Source organism: Gadus morhua, chromosome 8 (genome assembly GCF_902167405.1).
Source record: "Gadus morhua chromosome 8, gadMor3.0, whole genome shotgun sequence".
Classification (NCBI taxonomy): domain Eukaryota; kingdom Metazoa; phylum Chordata; class Actinopteri; order Gadiformes; family Gadidae; genus Gadus; species Gadus morhua.
In genome coordinates this window covers 21,762,420-21,778,994 of record NC_044055.1, presented here as the reverse complement: position 1 = coordinate 21,778,994, position 16,575 = coordinate 21,762,420, and the positions used below count along the sequence as shown (strand labels likewise).

Below are 16,575 nucleotides of genomic sequence, written 5' to 3'. Positions count from 1 at the left end.
AATAAAAAATAAAATAAATAATATATATATATATATACTTATTTAAGGTTAAATTATTCTAATTAGTTCAGTATCATTAAGATACATAACAAAATACCTGCTTCTTTGTCCCTCAATTCCTTGCACCTGTAAAATATTGTGAATGTCATTTTCTTCATCCAGTTCTTTCCATTTCTGCCTGTGCTGGTCAAATTTCTTACATTTAGAAAAAACATGATTAACATCCTCTAAAACTTTGCACTCAGAGCATACACCGTTACTTTTAGCTATTATTGCTAGAGTGGAATTAAGTCCAGTATGACCTAATCTCAACCTTGTTATTACAACTTCTTCATGCCTGTTTAGCCCCTTTCAGGTGATTATTTTCCCTCCAACACTGCTCTGGTTCCTATGGTAGTATCTGGCTGAGTTCTCTGACTCCCATTCATCTTGCCACCTTAACATAACCTCTGATTTAATTAATGATATAGTATGTCCTTTCCCCAATTGAACCTGAATATCTGTTTGGTCTAATTCCAGTGCTTTTTTAGCTAATTTATCAGCAATTTCATTGTCATAAATTCTATAGTGGGCTGGAATCCAACAGAACTGAATAACTAATCCAAGGCTTATATTATTTAAAAGAAGATGCTTTGCCTCTATTACCAAATCTTCACGTAGGCTATTGAATTATCTGTTGTAAACTTTGTAGACCTGCCATAGAATCAGTAGGCCTACATATAACTGATCTAAGAGGTTTAGTATCTACCACTAACCACCCATCTAAGAGCGGTTATTATTGCGATCATCTCTATTGAGTCTACTGATAAAAAGTCACTCACTCTATATCTATATCGTTTTTCAAATTATGGAATAGTTATATACAAATACGACATTGCCCTTTGGGATCTTTAAAACCCGGAAACTCCTACGGAAGTCGAGAAGGGTCTATGAAAGCGAACGCAAATGCTTATTGGAAGTTTTCTTTATAATTTTAATCATGATTCAAAAACACCTTTTCATGTAATGACAAATATAAAAAAATTGACCGTTTAAAATGCATAACGATGTTGACCACTTTATTGCGAGGGCAAATTTTGGAAAATGAATATGTGAATATGATGATTGTATTTTCTTTACATTCTATTGTGAATCCAAACTTCGTTCATAGAGTGATAAATAAGAATCATAAGTGCATTAGTTGAAAAGCCATTTTTTTAATTGCATTTTCTTTTGACAATTGTCCTAAAAATGCTTCCATACTAAATACCGTAGTCTCGTCAAACGGGAATTACGAGCAAGATATGCGCTGTAGATCAAATACTCTCGACACGGAAGTCCACCAACTCCACCTCCAGACCACAGCCTCAGTTAATGTCGGGGTCACCTCAGTTGGCCAGCAGAAGACCCGCTTAATGCATTAAGTGATGCAAGGTCCTAAGTCCAACGCAACGTCTGAACTGCAGGCAGGGGGTAAACACACATGGACTTGTGGATTTGTGTAGTGTAGTCGCTGCAGAAGATGGCTACTCAAAGGAATGGATTTAAAAAAGAAAGTTTCATCTTATCAGTGGACGTAGGAACAACCACAATAAGATGTAATGTATTTGACAAGGGTGCCAAGATCCGCGGGACGTGCAGCAGCAAAGTGAATTATTTCCCTTCTTCCATGCTTTTTATCCATGCAACTAAATCGCCTTGCAGAAAAACCGAGACTAATTTGTGTTTTCCAGGTTGTCTTGTTGTATCCAGAACCAGGCTTGGTGGAATTGGATCCAGAGGAACTATTTAATGGATTTATAGCGGTCGTCAAGGGGGCTGTACAAGGTAACACTGGCCATCGACTTTGTACAGCTTTGTTCCACATGTAATTCAATACACCGAATCTAAGTTGCTTGTTATACTCGTTTTGCCTCTGTGGATATGACACACACACACACACACACACACACACACACACACACACACACACACACACACACAAATATACACACAAACAAACGTACACAAACAGATGCAGGTGTGAAGATGAGCCAGATCGTGTCACTGGGCATAGCCACTCAAAGAGGGACATTCACGACATGGGATAGGTAAACAGATAGCTTTCTTGTCGCTATGGGTTAATTGGCCTACATTGATGATGATTATGTGTCAGCAATGACCATGTTACACAACTTGCTAATACATGTGTAGTTAAACCATAATTCTATATTATGCATTATGTCAACATATACTGCACCATAATTCCATGCCACTTTAAGACAACACTATTGTGTATTTTCCTCCATGTCTTGTGTCTTTCCTGACCACTTGTGTGCGTTCACTACTCCAGAACCACTGGACGTCCTTTTCATAACTTCATCAGTTATCAGGACCTCAGGGCCATTGACAGTGTGACTTCTTGGAACGGCTCCTACACCATGAAGGTGAGCGCGCAAGTTTCATGATTTTCTTTATTGGCCTTCAATTTATAGTAGGAACTGGTAAAGCATTCTATCAACATTGCCAGGGTTATGGATTCAATTCCCACTTGGGCTATCCGTCATGAGTATGTAGGCATGCACTCATGGTAAGAGGCTTTGGATTAAAATGTCCACTCCAAATGGCATATGGGATAATATCGGTTGAATTTATGGCACTCTAAATCTGCTGTTGAAGGACTCATGTTGGTAAGTGGTGGTCATTTGGTTATTGCAGCGTCTGGCGGTTCTCCCGCCGTCTCTCCGCAGGCGGTCCAGGGGGCGATGACGCTGCTCTACCTGGTGTCCAGACAGAAGCGGTTCCTGGCCGCCAGCGTTCTGGTGTTCTCCCCCCAACAAGTCACCTTCCGCCTGCTCTGGGCCCTCACACACTACACACAGGTCTGTGGCACGCGTCTGCTGGCTGCAACTCCGGACTCGGGCTGTGAACTTTATTTTGTGGACCTGGAGACGTGAGCCTGTAGTCTGTTGCAGGCACGGCGTCAGGATTCCAGTTGTGGGTGGGCCAGACATATTGTGGGTGGTCCTTAAATTAAAAACGTTATCAAATCCCTGTTTACCTAATAAAAATGACTAGATAATATACTGTTATATTTTCTGTGCATAGTAGAGATTTTAATAACTTGATGCTCTTTAATATTTTGTTGCATTGTAAAAAGTTTCGTTGCATAGACGATCGCTCTCCTTGGCTCTGAACAAAGAAGAGCGCTTTTGGAATCTCAATTACGCATCATGCTTTAGCGCGTCACTTTATAGACATAATGCCTATAGATAGACTGTAAAAGTTGTCAGGAATCGAATATTTCCTTCGTGGTTTAGATCTGCTCGTATAACATGAGGCCGACCATTTCATAATTCTGTTGAATTGTGTCGCAAAAGACTGACTGAGCTTTGCTTATTATACAAGAACATGCATTCAAATTTAGGCTACTACGAGATAATAACTAATACAATAGTCTACCACCAATTCACGGTCATCCAAAGTCAGAAGGTTAACAGCGCTTTAACGCAAATCAGAGCAACCATCAATATCAACATTTATTTTGCCGCATTTCAAAAACAAAGCATTTCAGAAGTCTTTAACTTATCAGGCAAACTAACAATATCCTTAAGGGCAGAACATCAAGATAACAACTGGGTAGTTTTGCGCCAACAGGCAGGCTTAAAAGATTGCCAAACATGAAAATAGATAGGCATGGGAATAAGAGAGAGCATGAGAAGAAAATGTATTAATTCATTTACAGGAGTAATCGGCGGGGTTTGCTCTTGAAAATGTCAATGATTTCATCGAAGTTGAGAGTTACTGTAAGCTCTCTCTCAAATGTCAACAGACAGAGGGACATAAGGCGAGTTGTAAGCATGGTGCTCCTATTTGCTGTTTTAATTCGGTTGACACTGGAAAAGACGCGTTCAACTGAACAGGATGTGCATTGGTAGTGTAATCAGAGCTTGAAAGCATGGATATTCGGGAAAACGTCCTCCTTTCACATGTCAATCACGTGACAGTCTATCTATAGGCATTATGTCTATAAAGTGACGCGCTAAAGCATGATGCGTAATTGAGATTCCAAAAGCGCTCTTCTTTGTTCAGAGCCAAGGAGAGCGATCGTCTATGCAACGAAACTTTTTACAATGCAACAAAATATTAAAGAGCATCAAGTTATTAAAATCTCTACTATGCACAGAAAATATAACAGTATATTAGTCAGTCATTTTTATTAGGTAAACAGGGATTTGATAACGTTTTTAATTTACACAAATATGAGTTCCCCTAGCCTGCCTATGGTCCCCCAATGGCTAAAACTTGCGTTTGGTGTAAAACGAGCACTAGCTGTTCTGCTCGCCTTTGAAAAAACGGAGGCTCAAGTGCGCTGATTTGGAATGTCTGTATTCATGACGTCTTCCCTTGACGCTTTCGTTCCACAGCATTGAAAAGAGCCGTGCAGTAAATTAAATATATATATATATTATTTATTTTTTATTTTTTTAATAAAAGTTTTGGGTGGGCCTGTTGAACAGTGGGTGGGCCTGGGTCAGTCAGGCCCACCCATAACGCCGTGCCACTCTGTTGGTCAACCAGTCCCTTAAGTTAGCAGTGGTTGATACGCAACATAGCAGCCGTTTCTGAACCAGCGAATGAATCATCATGGTTAGGAGTGCTACTACCATTACAATCTACTAATAGTAATACAACGTTATCTATATCATATGAGATCAAAATAAAACATTATTTTTTTACCATTGCATACATTTAATTTAATAAACGGCATCATGGCACACTGGCCGCATTTACCAAGCGTCTCCAATGACGCAATGAAAGCACATGACTTTGAGGGGGAAGTTTTACACTGTCACAAAGATCAGATGATGGGGAATAAAGAATCCAACGGTGATCCCAAAGATGGAGTTCCCCCGATTTCTGCACTTCAGCCCCGCCCACCGCAGAGTGTCATTTCACAACTGTTACGGAAGTAGCGTTTGAGCAGAAACGAGCACACCCCATCAAGTCGCAGGGTTTGAGTCAGACATGGTCAGTCATGTCTCTATAGAGCCGAGTGGTATCGTGGCCCTGGTATGGACTGACCTGGACGTGGGGTCAGACTTATTATATACAGTAGACCTGCAAACGCTAACCATTTGACAACCTTCAATCTGAGAAGAAGGGAGCTATCTCTAGGTGCAAGGATTGGTAATAGAAATACTTACAAGCCATTAATGGCGTTGAGAGGGTTATATATTTCTGACATTATTATAAGGCTTCATTTTCCAACAACAATATATATTATGCTAGACACACACTATACATCGAGTGTCAGACCCTCATAAGTTGACATGACAGATGGTTTCATTCAAGTTAGTCATTAGGTGGGCGAAAGAGGCTACAGCGAAAGAGTACGATTTGGTATCATTAGCTTGTCAGCTTCTTCAGAATTCCTCCCACAAGACGTGTCCATGATGTGCCTCATGGTGTGTCTCAAGGCGTGTCTTGTAACGTGTCTCATGGCGTGTCTCAAGGCGTGTCTCATGGAGTGTCTCGTAACGTGTCTAATGGCGTACCTCATGGAGTGTCTCATGGCGTACCTCATGGAGTGTCTCATGGCGTACCTCATGGAGTGTCTCATGGTGTACCTCATGGCGTGTCTCGTAACGTGTCTCGTAACGTGTCTCGTAACGTGTCTCATGGCGTGTCTCATGGCGTACCTCATGGCGTACCTAATGGCGCGTCTCATGGTGCGTCTCATGGCGTTTCTCATGGCATGCCTCATGGCGTGCCTCATGGCGTGTCTCATGGCGTGTCTCATGGCGTGTCTCATGGCGTGTCTCATGGCGTGTCTCATGGCGTACCTCATAGTGTGTCTCATGGCGTGTCTCATGGCGTACCTCGTGGCATGTCTCATGGTGCGTCTCATGGCGTGTCTCATGGCATGCCTCATGGCGTGCCTCATTGTGTGTCTCATGGCGTACCTCGTGGCGTGTCTCATGGTGCGTCTCATGGCGCGTCTCATGGCGTGCCTCATGGCGTGTCTCATGGCGTGCCTCATGGTGTGTCTCATGGCGTGTCTCATGGCGTACCTCATGCTGTGTCTCATGGCGTACCTCATGCTGTGTCTCATGGCGTGTCTCATGGCGTACCTCATGGCGTGTCTCATGGCGTGTCTCATACCGTGTCTCATGCCGTGTCTCAAGGCGTGTCTCATGCCGTGTCTCATGCCGTGTCTCATGACCTTCTGCTTCCAGCTCCGCCAGGCCGTGGCCGAGGACACCTGCTGCTTCGGGACCATTGACACGTGGCTTCTTTTCAAGCTCACCAAGGGTACATTCGCCTTTACTCTCAGTACTTTCCAACCCAACCCTTTCTTATCGAAAGTGAGTGTGAGTGCACAAAGCATACAAACTAAGCTGTTCATATGTCTACAATTATTTTTGAGTTGCTAGGAAGCCAGGGTGTTGCTCTTCTCATTTCATGCAGATGTTGTGTGTTATGTTCTGTTCATTGAAAGTCATTTGGGAGAACCATGTGCTGTGCTTACCAAATGAGACTTTTTTCGTTTTTCTTTGTAAGTCCACCGCATGGCTTATAGTAGTTTGGATTTCATGGTACTTTATGTCTGTGTCTGTGTGTGCATGTGTTTGAAGGGTATGCAGTTAAGACTCAAATGTTTTTGCTCTCTGAACTGCTCCTTTTCTATGCGTCTTTGTTTTCATACTGTACCTGTGATTTTACACCATGTCTGTGTCTTGTATTTCGACACTGTGGCTTGTGTTTTACACTGTCTTTTGTTTTTGACTCCTCAGGTGAAGTCCATGCCACAGACTACTCTAATGCTAGTTCCACTGGGATGTTTGACCCCTACCAGGTCTAGTGTGTGTGTGTGTGTGTGTGTGTGTGTGTGTGTGTGTGTGTGTGTGTGTGTGTGTGTGTGTGTGTGTGTGTGTGTGTGTGTGTGTGTGTGTGTGTGTGTGTTGTTTACAGAGTAACAGGATGTATATGACTTTACTGTGTGACTATAATTCCTGTGTTTGTAGATGTGCTGGAGTGGCCCACTCTTCTCTATGTTGTCACTGCCATTTTCCATTCTCCCCAAAGTGGAAGATACAATGTGAGTAAGCAGTTTGTATTTAATCATATCTTATAACAATAGTTTGTTACAGCACTGTTGTAAAGCTCGTCTGTCGTGAGACAAGACTTGTATTTCCTGAGGGTTTTTATATTAAGCTGATAAAGTGCGGGCATACATATACATAAAGGGCATTTAGCAGATGCTTTTGTCCAAAGCGACTGACAATAAGTACATTTGTCAGAAGGATGTCGGTGCAGTAAGGATGTTCATAGAACAAAGTGTCAAGCAATAACAATCGCTAAGTTAACCCTTTCCCCATATACAACAAAGATAGCTAGGATAAGATGCTACAAATCTAAATATGAGGGTTTACATTAAGTACCAGGACGTACAACATACCATTAGTAGGAGGAGTGGGAGGGCGGGGCTACGCAGAGTCTAGGTGGCGTGGTCTATGTCCTACTGAAGCATCACCGTAGAAATCAAGAACACAGGTTGCTTCTAGCTAGACCGGCAAAGCCCTTCTTGTGGGCAGTATATTATTTTAACACAATTTTTGAAGATTGAAGGTAAAAAGTGAAAGTCGATCAGCAGATACAATTGTGTGTGTCCCTTCTATCCGTACAGCCATAGCTTTGGATCCACACACTCCTCTATATTCGGTGTCTCCATACCCATAATGGCTCTGGTGAGTCATATTTTGGACCTGAACGTGTAAATCCAATGTTGTGAGTTAAATCAGGCCACTTCCTGGTAAAAATACATGTTTAAATACCTCAGATATGCTGACTGAAAGTTTGTCTGTTATGTCTGGAATTCGTTGAAATATTTAGCCTTTTGTGGAAAAAAACAAACAAGTACCTGACCCAGATTGCTGCTGTTTGGCACGTCCTGTTAATAATAAGCCGTCCTGTTAGCTGAACTCCTCCTGTTATTCATCACCTCTCAACTTTGCAAAGGCGACCAAAAGTGAAGAATATACTTTTTGGTACCAGAACTTTTACTACTTTCTCAGTTTTAAATGAATACTGCAAATGAAAGAACTATGTATTTGTATGTGTATTGTTGTTTTTACTTGTATACAATTAGGACCTGGATAATAAATTGCATGGATTCATAAAAATGATCACGCATTCCTATTGTGTTAGATTGCCGACCAGCAGGCGGCCATGTATGGTGAGTGTTGCTTTGATGTGGGCAATGTCAACATCACCATGGGAACGGGCGCCTTCGTCGACATCAACACCGGCAGCAAACCACATACATCGGCAGCAGGTAACGTCACATAAGATGGAAACGAAACAGAAATAATGTATAAATATAGTTATCTCAAGGTGTGTGTGTGTGTGTGTGTGTGTGTGTGTGTGTGTGTGTGTGTGTGTGTGTGTGTGTGTGTGTGTGTGTGTGTGTGTGTGTGTGTGTGCGCAACTCTGCTAGGGCTGTATCCAGTGGTGGGGTGGAAGATAGGAGAGGAGGTTGTGTACTTGGCGGAGGGCAACGCGGCCGACACGGGCACCGCCATCAAATGGGCTCAGGGCCTGGGTGAGTACCATCACTGGTGTGTTGGGGGTGACTGACAACACGGGCAGGATGGCCGGGAGCTGCCAGGGTTTTGTCTCAACTAGGGATGTCCGATATTGGCTTTTTTGCCGATATCCGATATGCGATATTGTCCAACTCTAAATTTCCGATTCCGATATCAGCCGATACCGATGTCGATATTTGGGTTATTTATTTTTCCTCAAACCTAATTTAGGTAACATTACATATCTCCTGTTGTGGAATGAACACAACATGCTTAATGTTATTGTGATGCCCCACTGGATGCATTCTTGAATGTAACAAGGCTTTCCAAATGTTAACATTGTCTGTGCAAAATAAGAAAAATACTTCAACTTAATTTAAGGGAAAAGTGCCATGTTTATTTTTATTTTTTTAATGGTCTCAGACAACAGTTTGGATTACACTCTCCCTGAGATAATCTTGACAATGCCCACAACAAATAGGGCAAACTTGACTTCACAAATGATAAAACATTGTACCTGAACAACTATGTGCAACATAGCAGTATGTTTCTTTAACTAAAACTCAATAACCTTAATTGAATAAATGCACAAATATGAGTCAATTACAATGTGCACTGTACTGCACAATTTTGAAAACATTTATTTGAGCTATAAAAAAAAAAAAAAAAAAAAAAAAAAAAAACGGTTTTAAGGCCAAAAAAATCCGATACCGATATTGACCGATATTACATTTTTATGCTAATATCGGGCCGATAATATCGGTGGGCCGATAATATCGGACATCTCTAGTCTCAACCCCTTGGCCTAAAGGCCCTGGGTTCCACTCTACACGATCTCATCAGTGTGCGTACAAACAACACAATTTGACCCTTCAAACTGCGTGCAGTCCAATTTTGCATGCAGTTCATACGCCAATCCTCCCCATTGACCTCTGCAGAGAGCAGATGTGTCCAAGTACCACAGATCACCTAGAACGGTCATTATGTCACCAGCAGGCAAGCGTCATCAAACGCTCCATTGAACCACAAGCCGCTGCTAGAAATGAATCTAAATTCGTAACCACGAGATGGACACTTGGCCGTTTCAACCGGGGGGGACCTCGGGATCACTCTGTGACATCTTGAGTCTCTCGGTTAATTGGTTGACCAACTAGGTAGTGATCAACTAGGTTCTGATCCACTAGGTTCTGACCTAACGTTCTGACCTGTTCTTACATTGTGTAACGTTAATGTTCCTCATCACAGCGTCCCGCTCCTATCACAGGAACCAAGAATGAATTATTTTGGGGTTGTTCAGAACATTGTGTGCATATTACTTGTTCATGTATTAAATACAGGATATATGCTTGAAGAAATTAAATCATGGCCATAGGTCGTAAACAAGCACTTATGGATTTATACAATAACTGGGGGTGGTCATCGTGTATTCCGAACAAAAATGTAGCTCATTGTTTTCCCATGTTGGAATTCTTGTTGTGTAATAATCATTTTGGATATTTCCTAAATGGAATATCGCCTACCCCTATTTAAAACCCCTCAAAACACAACATCTGCATGTAAAACAAGCAGTTAACCAACAGATAAACATAATATGCAACCACTGATTATGACTATGAAGGGCTAATTTCTCGCAGTTCAATGCGGGAAAAATCATAATATTGCAATTTGAACTGAGAATAAAATGAATCTCAGCCATGTTTGTTTTTCAGCAAAAGCAGCGTCCATATCAACGATAAAAAAATGTAATTCAAGAATTTTTCTGGACCTGAAGGAATAACCGTTCTTAATAACTGACAAGCGAAACGTTATAAACATCACAGAACGAAGATTATGACAACAATTTGCACATTTCTGTTCAATCAATACCTGGTATTCGGACGATTCTGCTCTCCACAGAAGTCATATGGAAGGATCGGTTTATCAACTGCACGCAGGTTTGGACTTTCGGGCAGCATTGCACGTGGTTTGAAAGTGTCCAATCTTGTTATTTGTATACAGATTAAAGGGATGGGGCCCCACATGTCAGCACAGACTACCTGGGAGGCCTTCTTGGGCAAGACGCCCCTAACACTATCTCCAGTGTTTGTCTCTTTGGATAGCAGTCCACTAAAGGACTAGAATGTAGGGTGGTTTAAGAAGGCTGTCTGGAAGCTCCAAACCTTTTCTCCATTGTTAATCTCTTTGGGTAACAGTCCACTCAATGACCTGACGGTAAGGTGGCGGTAAGATGACAGAAAGGAGATTTAATAGGCGGAGTGTGAGAGGCTGACAGCTCGGTGATGTGGTTCCAGAGCTGTTCTCTGATGTCCAGGAGACCAGCGCCATGGCTTACAGCGTGGCCGACTCTGACGGGGTGTGCTTCGTACCGTCCTTCAGCGGCTTACAGGTGTGTGTGTGTGTGTGTGTGTGTGTGTGTGTGTGTGTGTGTGTGTGTGTGTGTGTGTGTGTGTGTGTGTGTGTGTGTGTGTGTGTGTGTGTGTGTGTGTGTGTGTCAGACTCTGATCAGGGTTATCTTGCGGGTTTTTTGTTTTCAGTTTCATCTAACAACATCACACTGATAACTATATATCGAGTGCAAATATAATTTATCAGAAACAGAACTGTCTTAAGTCCTTTTCATCAATTTAACTGTGAAAAGATGCTGTCCATTAGTGCCCTTGTATTCGTCTGAGTTTTTCATGTTGTCTCTTATTTTAGTTTCTTTAACATGGTCTTGTTGTCTCTTCCCTTTCTGCTCCATGTTGTGTGGTCGCCTGTGTAAGTCTGTTTTCTGTCGATCATGTACAATACCTAATCCTAGCATGCACTGATGTGTGCACATGTTGATGTAATAATAGTAAAACCGTCTTGTATAGAGCATTCGTAGGACCCAATGCGCTTCACATCAAAAAAATAAATAAAGTAAAAGGGCTCCCTGTATAGAGGAGGTTACATTTATCTATAGGCGATTGACTTGTGTTTTTTTTTGTATACATCTTTTTTTTTATTTAAAATAACATTCCATCCTCTTGATTGCTACAGGCTCCACTCAATGACCCCACAGCCTGTGCTTCCTTCATGGGTCTCACACCATCCACCAACAAGTGCCACCTGGTCCGAGCCATCCTGGAGTCCGTAGCCTTCAGGTGAATGGTCGTGGCCATGTGCTCTTTGTAAGGCTGTGAGTTGTAGCCTGTACCTAGACTGCTCAGGTTGTTCCGGTCTTGGTCGATGGTACTGGGGGGCGGCATGGGGCTCAGGAGGTGGAGCGGGTTGGCTGGAAACAGAAAGGCTGCTAGTTCAATCCCTGACTGAGTGAGCGAGGTGTCCCTGGGCAAGACGCCTCACCCTGACTGCTCCCGGCGAGCTGGCTGTCGCCTTGCATGGTCGACTCCGGCGTCGGTGTGTGAATGTGTGAATGAATGGGTGAATGTTAGGTAACATTGCAAAGTGCTTTGAGTGGCCACTGGTTAGAAAGGCGCTGTATAAATGCAGTCCATTCACCATTTACTTTGTTGTGTTTCAGTGTCCGTCAGCTCTACCAGACCATGCTGAGAGAGACCTGCATTCCCGTCACTAAGATCCGGTACGGTGGACCTTTTGGTTCAAACGCGCTTTAAAGAGGCCCTGGTTTCCACTAGAAAACGAATCACAAATACACAAAAGGCTGTTAAACTACAAATGTTCATGATATCGCCCTTTTCCAATCGTGGGTATGGAGCAAAGCTTGTGTGCAGCCCTTCTCCGAGCGGTTGCCGGGCGTCCATTTATAGCAGCTCACCACGGGGAATCACTAAGTAGTTTCCCTGTGAGGAATGTCTGCTTCCTCTGCTAATGCAATTTCAGTTTTATTGTCAATACATTACGTGCATCATACAAATCCGCAGAGCGATGATGTTACAGGCAGACAGACGATACATTATGGGTCAGACTCTATACGTTGATACTGTTACATGCACTACATTAAGACTCCTTAACGCTCTGTATTTTCTCTTTCTTCTCGTGTGTGTGTGTGTGTGTGTGTGTGCATGTGTTTAGTGTGGACGGGGGCGTGTGCACTAATGACTTTGTCATGCAGCTGACCACCGATCTGATTGGTCAGAAGCTGGCCCGACCCGTCCACCACGAGATCTCCTGCCGCGGGGCAGCCTTTGTGGCCGGACTTGGAGTGGGTATGTGTCAACTTCAGACGCACACATGTTAATACATGAATACTTGATTCATGTTTCGCACCAACGTCCTACGTTTCCTCATTTTTAGCCCTTATCCGATAGAGCACAACCATGTCATGAGTACCAAAGACACGCAGAAAAGCACTGTAGAAAGGGTTAAAAGAACTACTTTCCACACTCTTCCAATCCGGCATTCTTGGACCCGTGGAGATCAGTTTGTGTAACAGGAGAACAATGAGGTCACACTTGTGACCTCAGTCTGATGAAGGCGAGTTCAGCTTGCTGCTGGGATTTCTGTCCGACTATGCCTGATTTAGTCACTCGGGAAAAGCAACTTACATCACGTAATTAATGAACAGTAAGAGGCATCTGAGCACAACGGTGAATACAACCTGGGTTGCAGACATTGGGGTAGGAAACCAGATCCTTTCGGCTGGAACCCCTCGCCTCACCACCACATGACTCTCCACAGTCCAAGCATCAGCACAGTGTTGGCTTTCACCACAATAGTAACGGTGAGGTAGAGGTAGAAAAACCGGTGGAGTCTCCTGTTTATATGTCGACTTATATGTCGCGTCTCAACGTGTCCAGTCACACAAGGATCTGCCGCGGCCTGTGATGCATGCAGGGAGTGGGGCGGGAGACACCGGACGGAGAGACTCGGTTGAGTTGGTCCGCCACTTGGCGTAGCCTGGCTTTGTCCATGGCTAAACAGCTTTCAAAGTAATGCCTACTAATTTATCCTTAATGATCAGAGTCCGGTCCGTTGGCTCTGGCGGAAGCGATGTTTGTGAATGTTAAATGGACTGCATTTATACAGTGCTTTTCCAACCAGCGGCCACTCAAAGCGTTCGATATTGCACAATATTGCCTCACATTCACCCATTCCTAAACACATTCTTTCACACAACGACGTCAACCGTGCAGAGCGACAGCCAGCTCAGCCCAAGAAGCGGGTGCACACACGGCATTCCATCCAGCACCGGAGTAGCACTCACCGAGATGAGCCACATGAGCACGCGCAAATGCACACGCACACACACACACGCACACACACACACACACACACACACACACACACACACACACACACACACACACACACACACACACACACACACACACACACACACACACACATTAGCGCTGCCTGCACAATGACTCTGAAATTTGCATTGGCATTGCCCACACAGATGGCAGACTGCCTTAAAGTCGCCCTCTCTAATGGCGTCCTCTGTCCCGGCAGGATTCTGGAAGGACAAGGAGGAGCTGAAGCGGCTCCACACCGCTGACCAGATGTTCGTGCCCCGACAGGCGGCCCAGAGCGGCACCGAGCTGGGGGTGGTGAGTGCGGAGTACGAGGCGGTCCTTCGGAGCTGGGAGAAGGCCCTGCAGCGCTCAATGGGCTGGTACAGCAGCAGGGCATGACCGTCAGGGCCACGCTGCAGTGCTCTTCATACACGCTGCACGGGAGCATGAAGCTCAAAGAGCCGTTCTAGGAGCCACTCACACCGACAACCACACTGGACATGTTTGTGGAAGCTTTCGTAAAGGTTTCCATGATCATACCCCCATTTCATATCAATTAGCTTGTCGCTGGTGGCAACTACATTTCTGTTGAGGCCTTGGAGTGGTTTACCGACATCACTCTCTCTCTCCCTCTCGCTCGCTCTTCAGAGACCATTATGCCGACTTCTTTTCAATGATTGATTTGTGGGCAGGTTTTTTCAGCACTTGCCAACGCAGTCTTTTCTTTTTTTGTTCATTTATTAGCAATTTAAAGGGTTTAATGCCTGACTACTCCTATACATGGTCCCTTTAATACTTCCTTATAAGATAATGTGCAAAGCTGGGTTCACCCTATCTAGGGTTAGGTTACCCTAACCCTCCCCAGTGTCCATTAAAAACATGTTTTCTGTGATACACAATGTGCGGGTGTAAACTGAACTCTGAAAGATCCAACCACTGTGTCAGTTTCTAGGTTGCTCCTTCAGAATTGTAATTTGACTGTGTGCGTGTTTGAAAGAGAAAAAACAAATATGCAATATAACTGTATATGGCCTTCCAAATGTCTAACTGAATTATTTGTTTGACACATTGTGTAAACTACAAACCTGACTTGAAGTCAATGACCGTGTTTGGGCTGCTATGATGTCACATGTCCTGTCCACACTAGTGCATCTCACACTAGTGCATCTCACACTAGTGCATCTCACACTAGTGCATCTCACACTTGTGCATCTCACACTAGTGCATCTCACACTAGGAATACCTTCATCTATTGCGTTGTGTTTACATCATGTATTTCATACCTCAAATTAAATGTAAATAGTTACCTCAATAAAGTATAGGTACATTATACAGAAGCCCTTGACGGCAGTATTTTCTGTATTTTCCATAGTTATGCATCATACTGTATTTTAAAAGCTCCAAATTACAATACCAAATTGAGATTGGTTTACTTTGTATCGTCATTTCCATACAGTCCACTAGGTGATGCCATTGGCATTCAATTCATCTCTTAAGTTTCAAAATGGCTTTTTCCTTGTTGTTAAATACATGTTTTTTTGTATACTTGAGCTGATTGAATAGTATTTTAAATTAAATATTATCCGGGGGCTCAGTAGTACCACAAGAGCCAAGTATCAGCATACCATACAATACCCTAAAAACGGCCAGATGGTATATATGGGGTGAATACTGTTTCCAAAAGCTACCCTGTGTACTCCTATGAGGACATAAACACACAGGCTGTATTATTGAAGTATTAGTATTATTGAAATTGGTGCAAAACTATTTGGAGGCAGGCAATTGGAAATCATTTCTAGTGCCGAAGCAGCCCCTCCTCCTGGATAATACAATATCTAATCAAGTTAAGTGATACTGTAATAATATGTGCCATCTTAAATCCTTGGATTAGCATGAACTAATATTGCAGAATTGTTTGTATAATATCCCTGCTTCATGTCAAATATAAGTCATTTTCAGGTTAAACTCTATTCTGTTGCCATTTTCCAAAATATTCACTTGGTGTCAGAATGGACATGAGGGTCTGGAGTCCATGCCCAGGCCCCCCCCGTCTGGCCTGAGAAGATAAGACAGACGAACCCACTAAGGTTCATCTAAAGATCTCCATCCTGATCTTTAACCTGAGCGTTGTGTCACCTATCTTCCTTCTGTTAAATGAAATGGGACATTTCTGTAAATGTGCTATCTGATGTTGTTGACACTGTTTTGTCCATGTGCCCCTGAGCACACTGCAGATTACAGAGTGAGAGTGCAGTCTAGTTGAACTCAGGATGAAGTTGCCTGTTACATGAGGTTATTGAATACTATAGAGCATTGACCCAGTTCTACCAGGTGAATCTAACATGAGTCACAGAAGCATTCATACTAGAAAGTGATATCAAATATATTTTTTTATTTTGTTGAGGAGTAACTTTTTTATTGCTTCTTGTGGGACTAAAGGGCTAGTGCATTTAACGTTGTTCTAATGTCAAAGTGTAATTCTATTAATTGTTCTTAACGATGGCAATTTCTCTAAAATGATTGGAGGAAAGTAATCACTGACTTGTAGTTTAAAGTTTGGTCTGCGTAATTATCTGTACCAAATTCTTAAAATAAACTGGACAAAAAAAATTGTGCTGCTGATGATTGTTGCTACAGAATACGTCGATGTACAGAAGATCATTTTCCACGCAAAGCCCACTGGTTAATGCAGTCTTCTCTAGTTTGGGGGGGCAGACCCTGGGTCGGACAGTTTTGGGGATGTTCCCATTAATGTATTTGATTTCCACTGCCATGGTTGCCATGGGGACCCATGAATGGATTGATTGAGCACAAGTGAGACCTGTTCTCCCTCATTGTGTGGCCGCGGC

General features: G+C 43.1%; 1 protein-coding gene across 2 annotated transcripts; it reads left to right on the top strand.

Annotated features, from left to right (window-relative positions):
• The first annotated feature begins 1,243 nt into the window (after nucleotides 1-1,243).
• Nucleotides 1,244-16,336, top strand: gk5 (glycerol kinase 5). Of its 2 annotated transcripts, XM_030364927.1 has the most exons (16): nucleotides 1,245-1,627; nucleotides 1,713-1,806; nucleotides 1,994-2,069; nucleotides 2,312-2,405; nucleotides 2,709-2,840; nucleotides 6,198-6,273; nucleotides 6,756-6,817; nucleotides 6,987-7,060; nucleotides 7,649-7,709; nucleotides 8,170-8,296; nucleotides 8,459-8,563; nucleotides 10,838-10,932; nucleotides 11,568-11,671; nucleotides 12,052-12,111; nucleotides 12,564-12,697; nucleotides 13,944-16,336. In XM_030364927.1, exons 1-16 carry the CDS (start codon nucleotides 1,502-1,504, stop codon nucleotides 14,123-14,125), a joined length of 1,602 nt encoding a protein of 533 aa, XP_030220787.1. In that variant the 5' UTR covers nucleotides 1,245-1,501; the 3' UTR covers nucleotides 14,126-16,336. The 2 variants fall into 2 exon arrangements, with proteins under 2 accessions (XP_030220789.1, XP_030220787.1); XM_030364929.1 differs by lacking the exon at nucleotides 2,709-2,840 and having other exon boundaries at nucleotides 1,244-1,627.
• Nucleotides 16,337-16,575: the final 239 nt, after the last annotated feature.

What these genes read in the sequence shown, in the direction of transcription:
- gk5 (XM_030364927.1), top strand. Translation starts at nt 1,502, where the DNA reads ATGGCTACTCAAAGGAATGGATTTAAAAAAGAAAGTTTCATCTTATCA. An exon ending in ACATTCACGACATGGGATAG is followed by an intron (nt 2,070 to 2,311) that starts GTAAACAGATAG and finishes TCACTACTCCAG; the next exon opens with AACCACTGGACGTCCTTTTC. An exon ending in GGATGTTTGACCCCTACCAG is followed by an intron (nt 6,818 to 6,986) that starts GTCTAGTGTGTG and finishes CTGTGTTTGTAG; the next exon opens with ATGTGCTGGAGTGGCCCACT.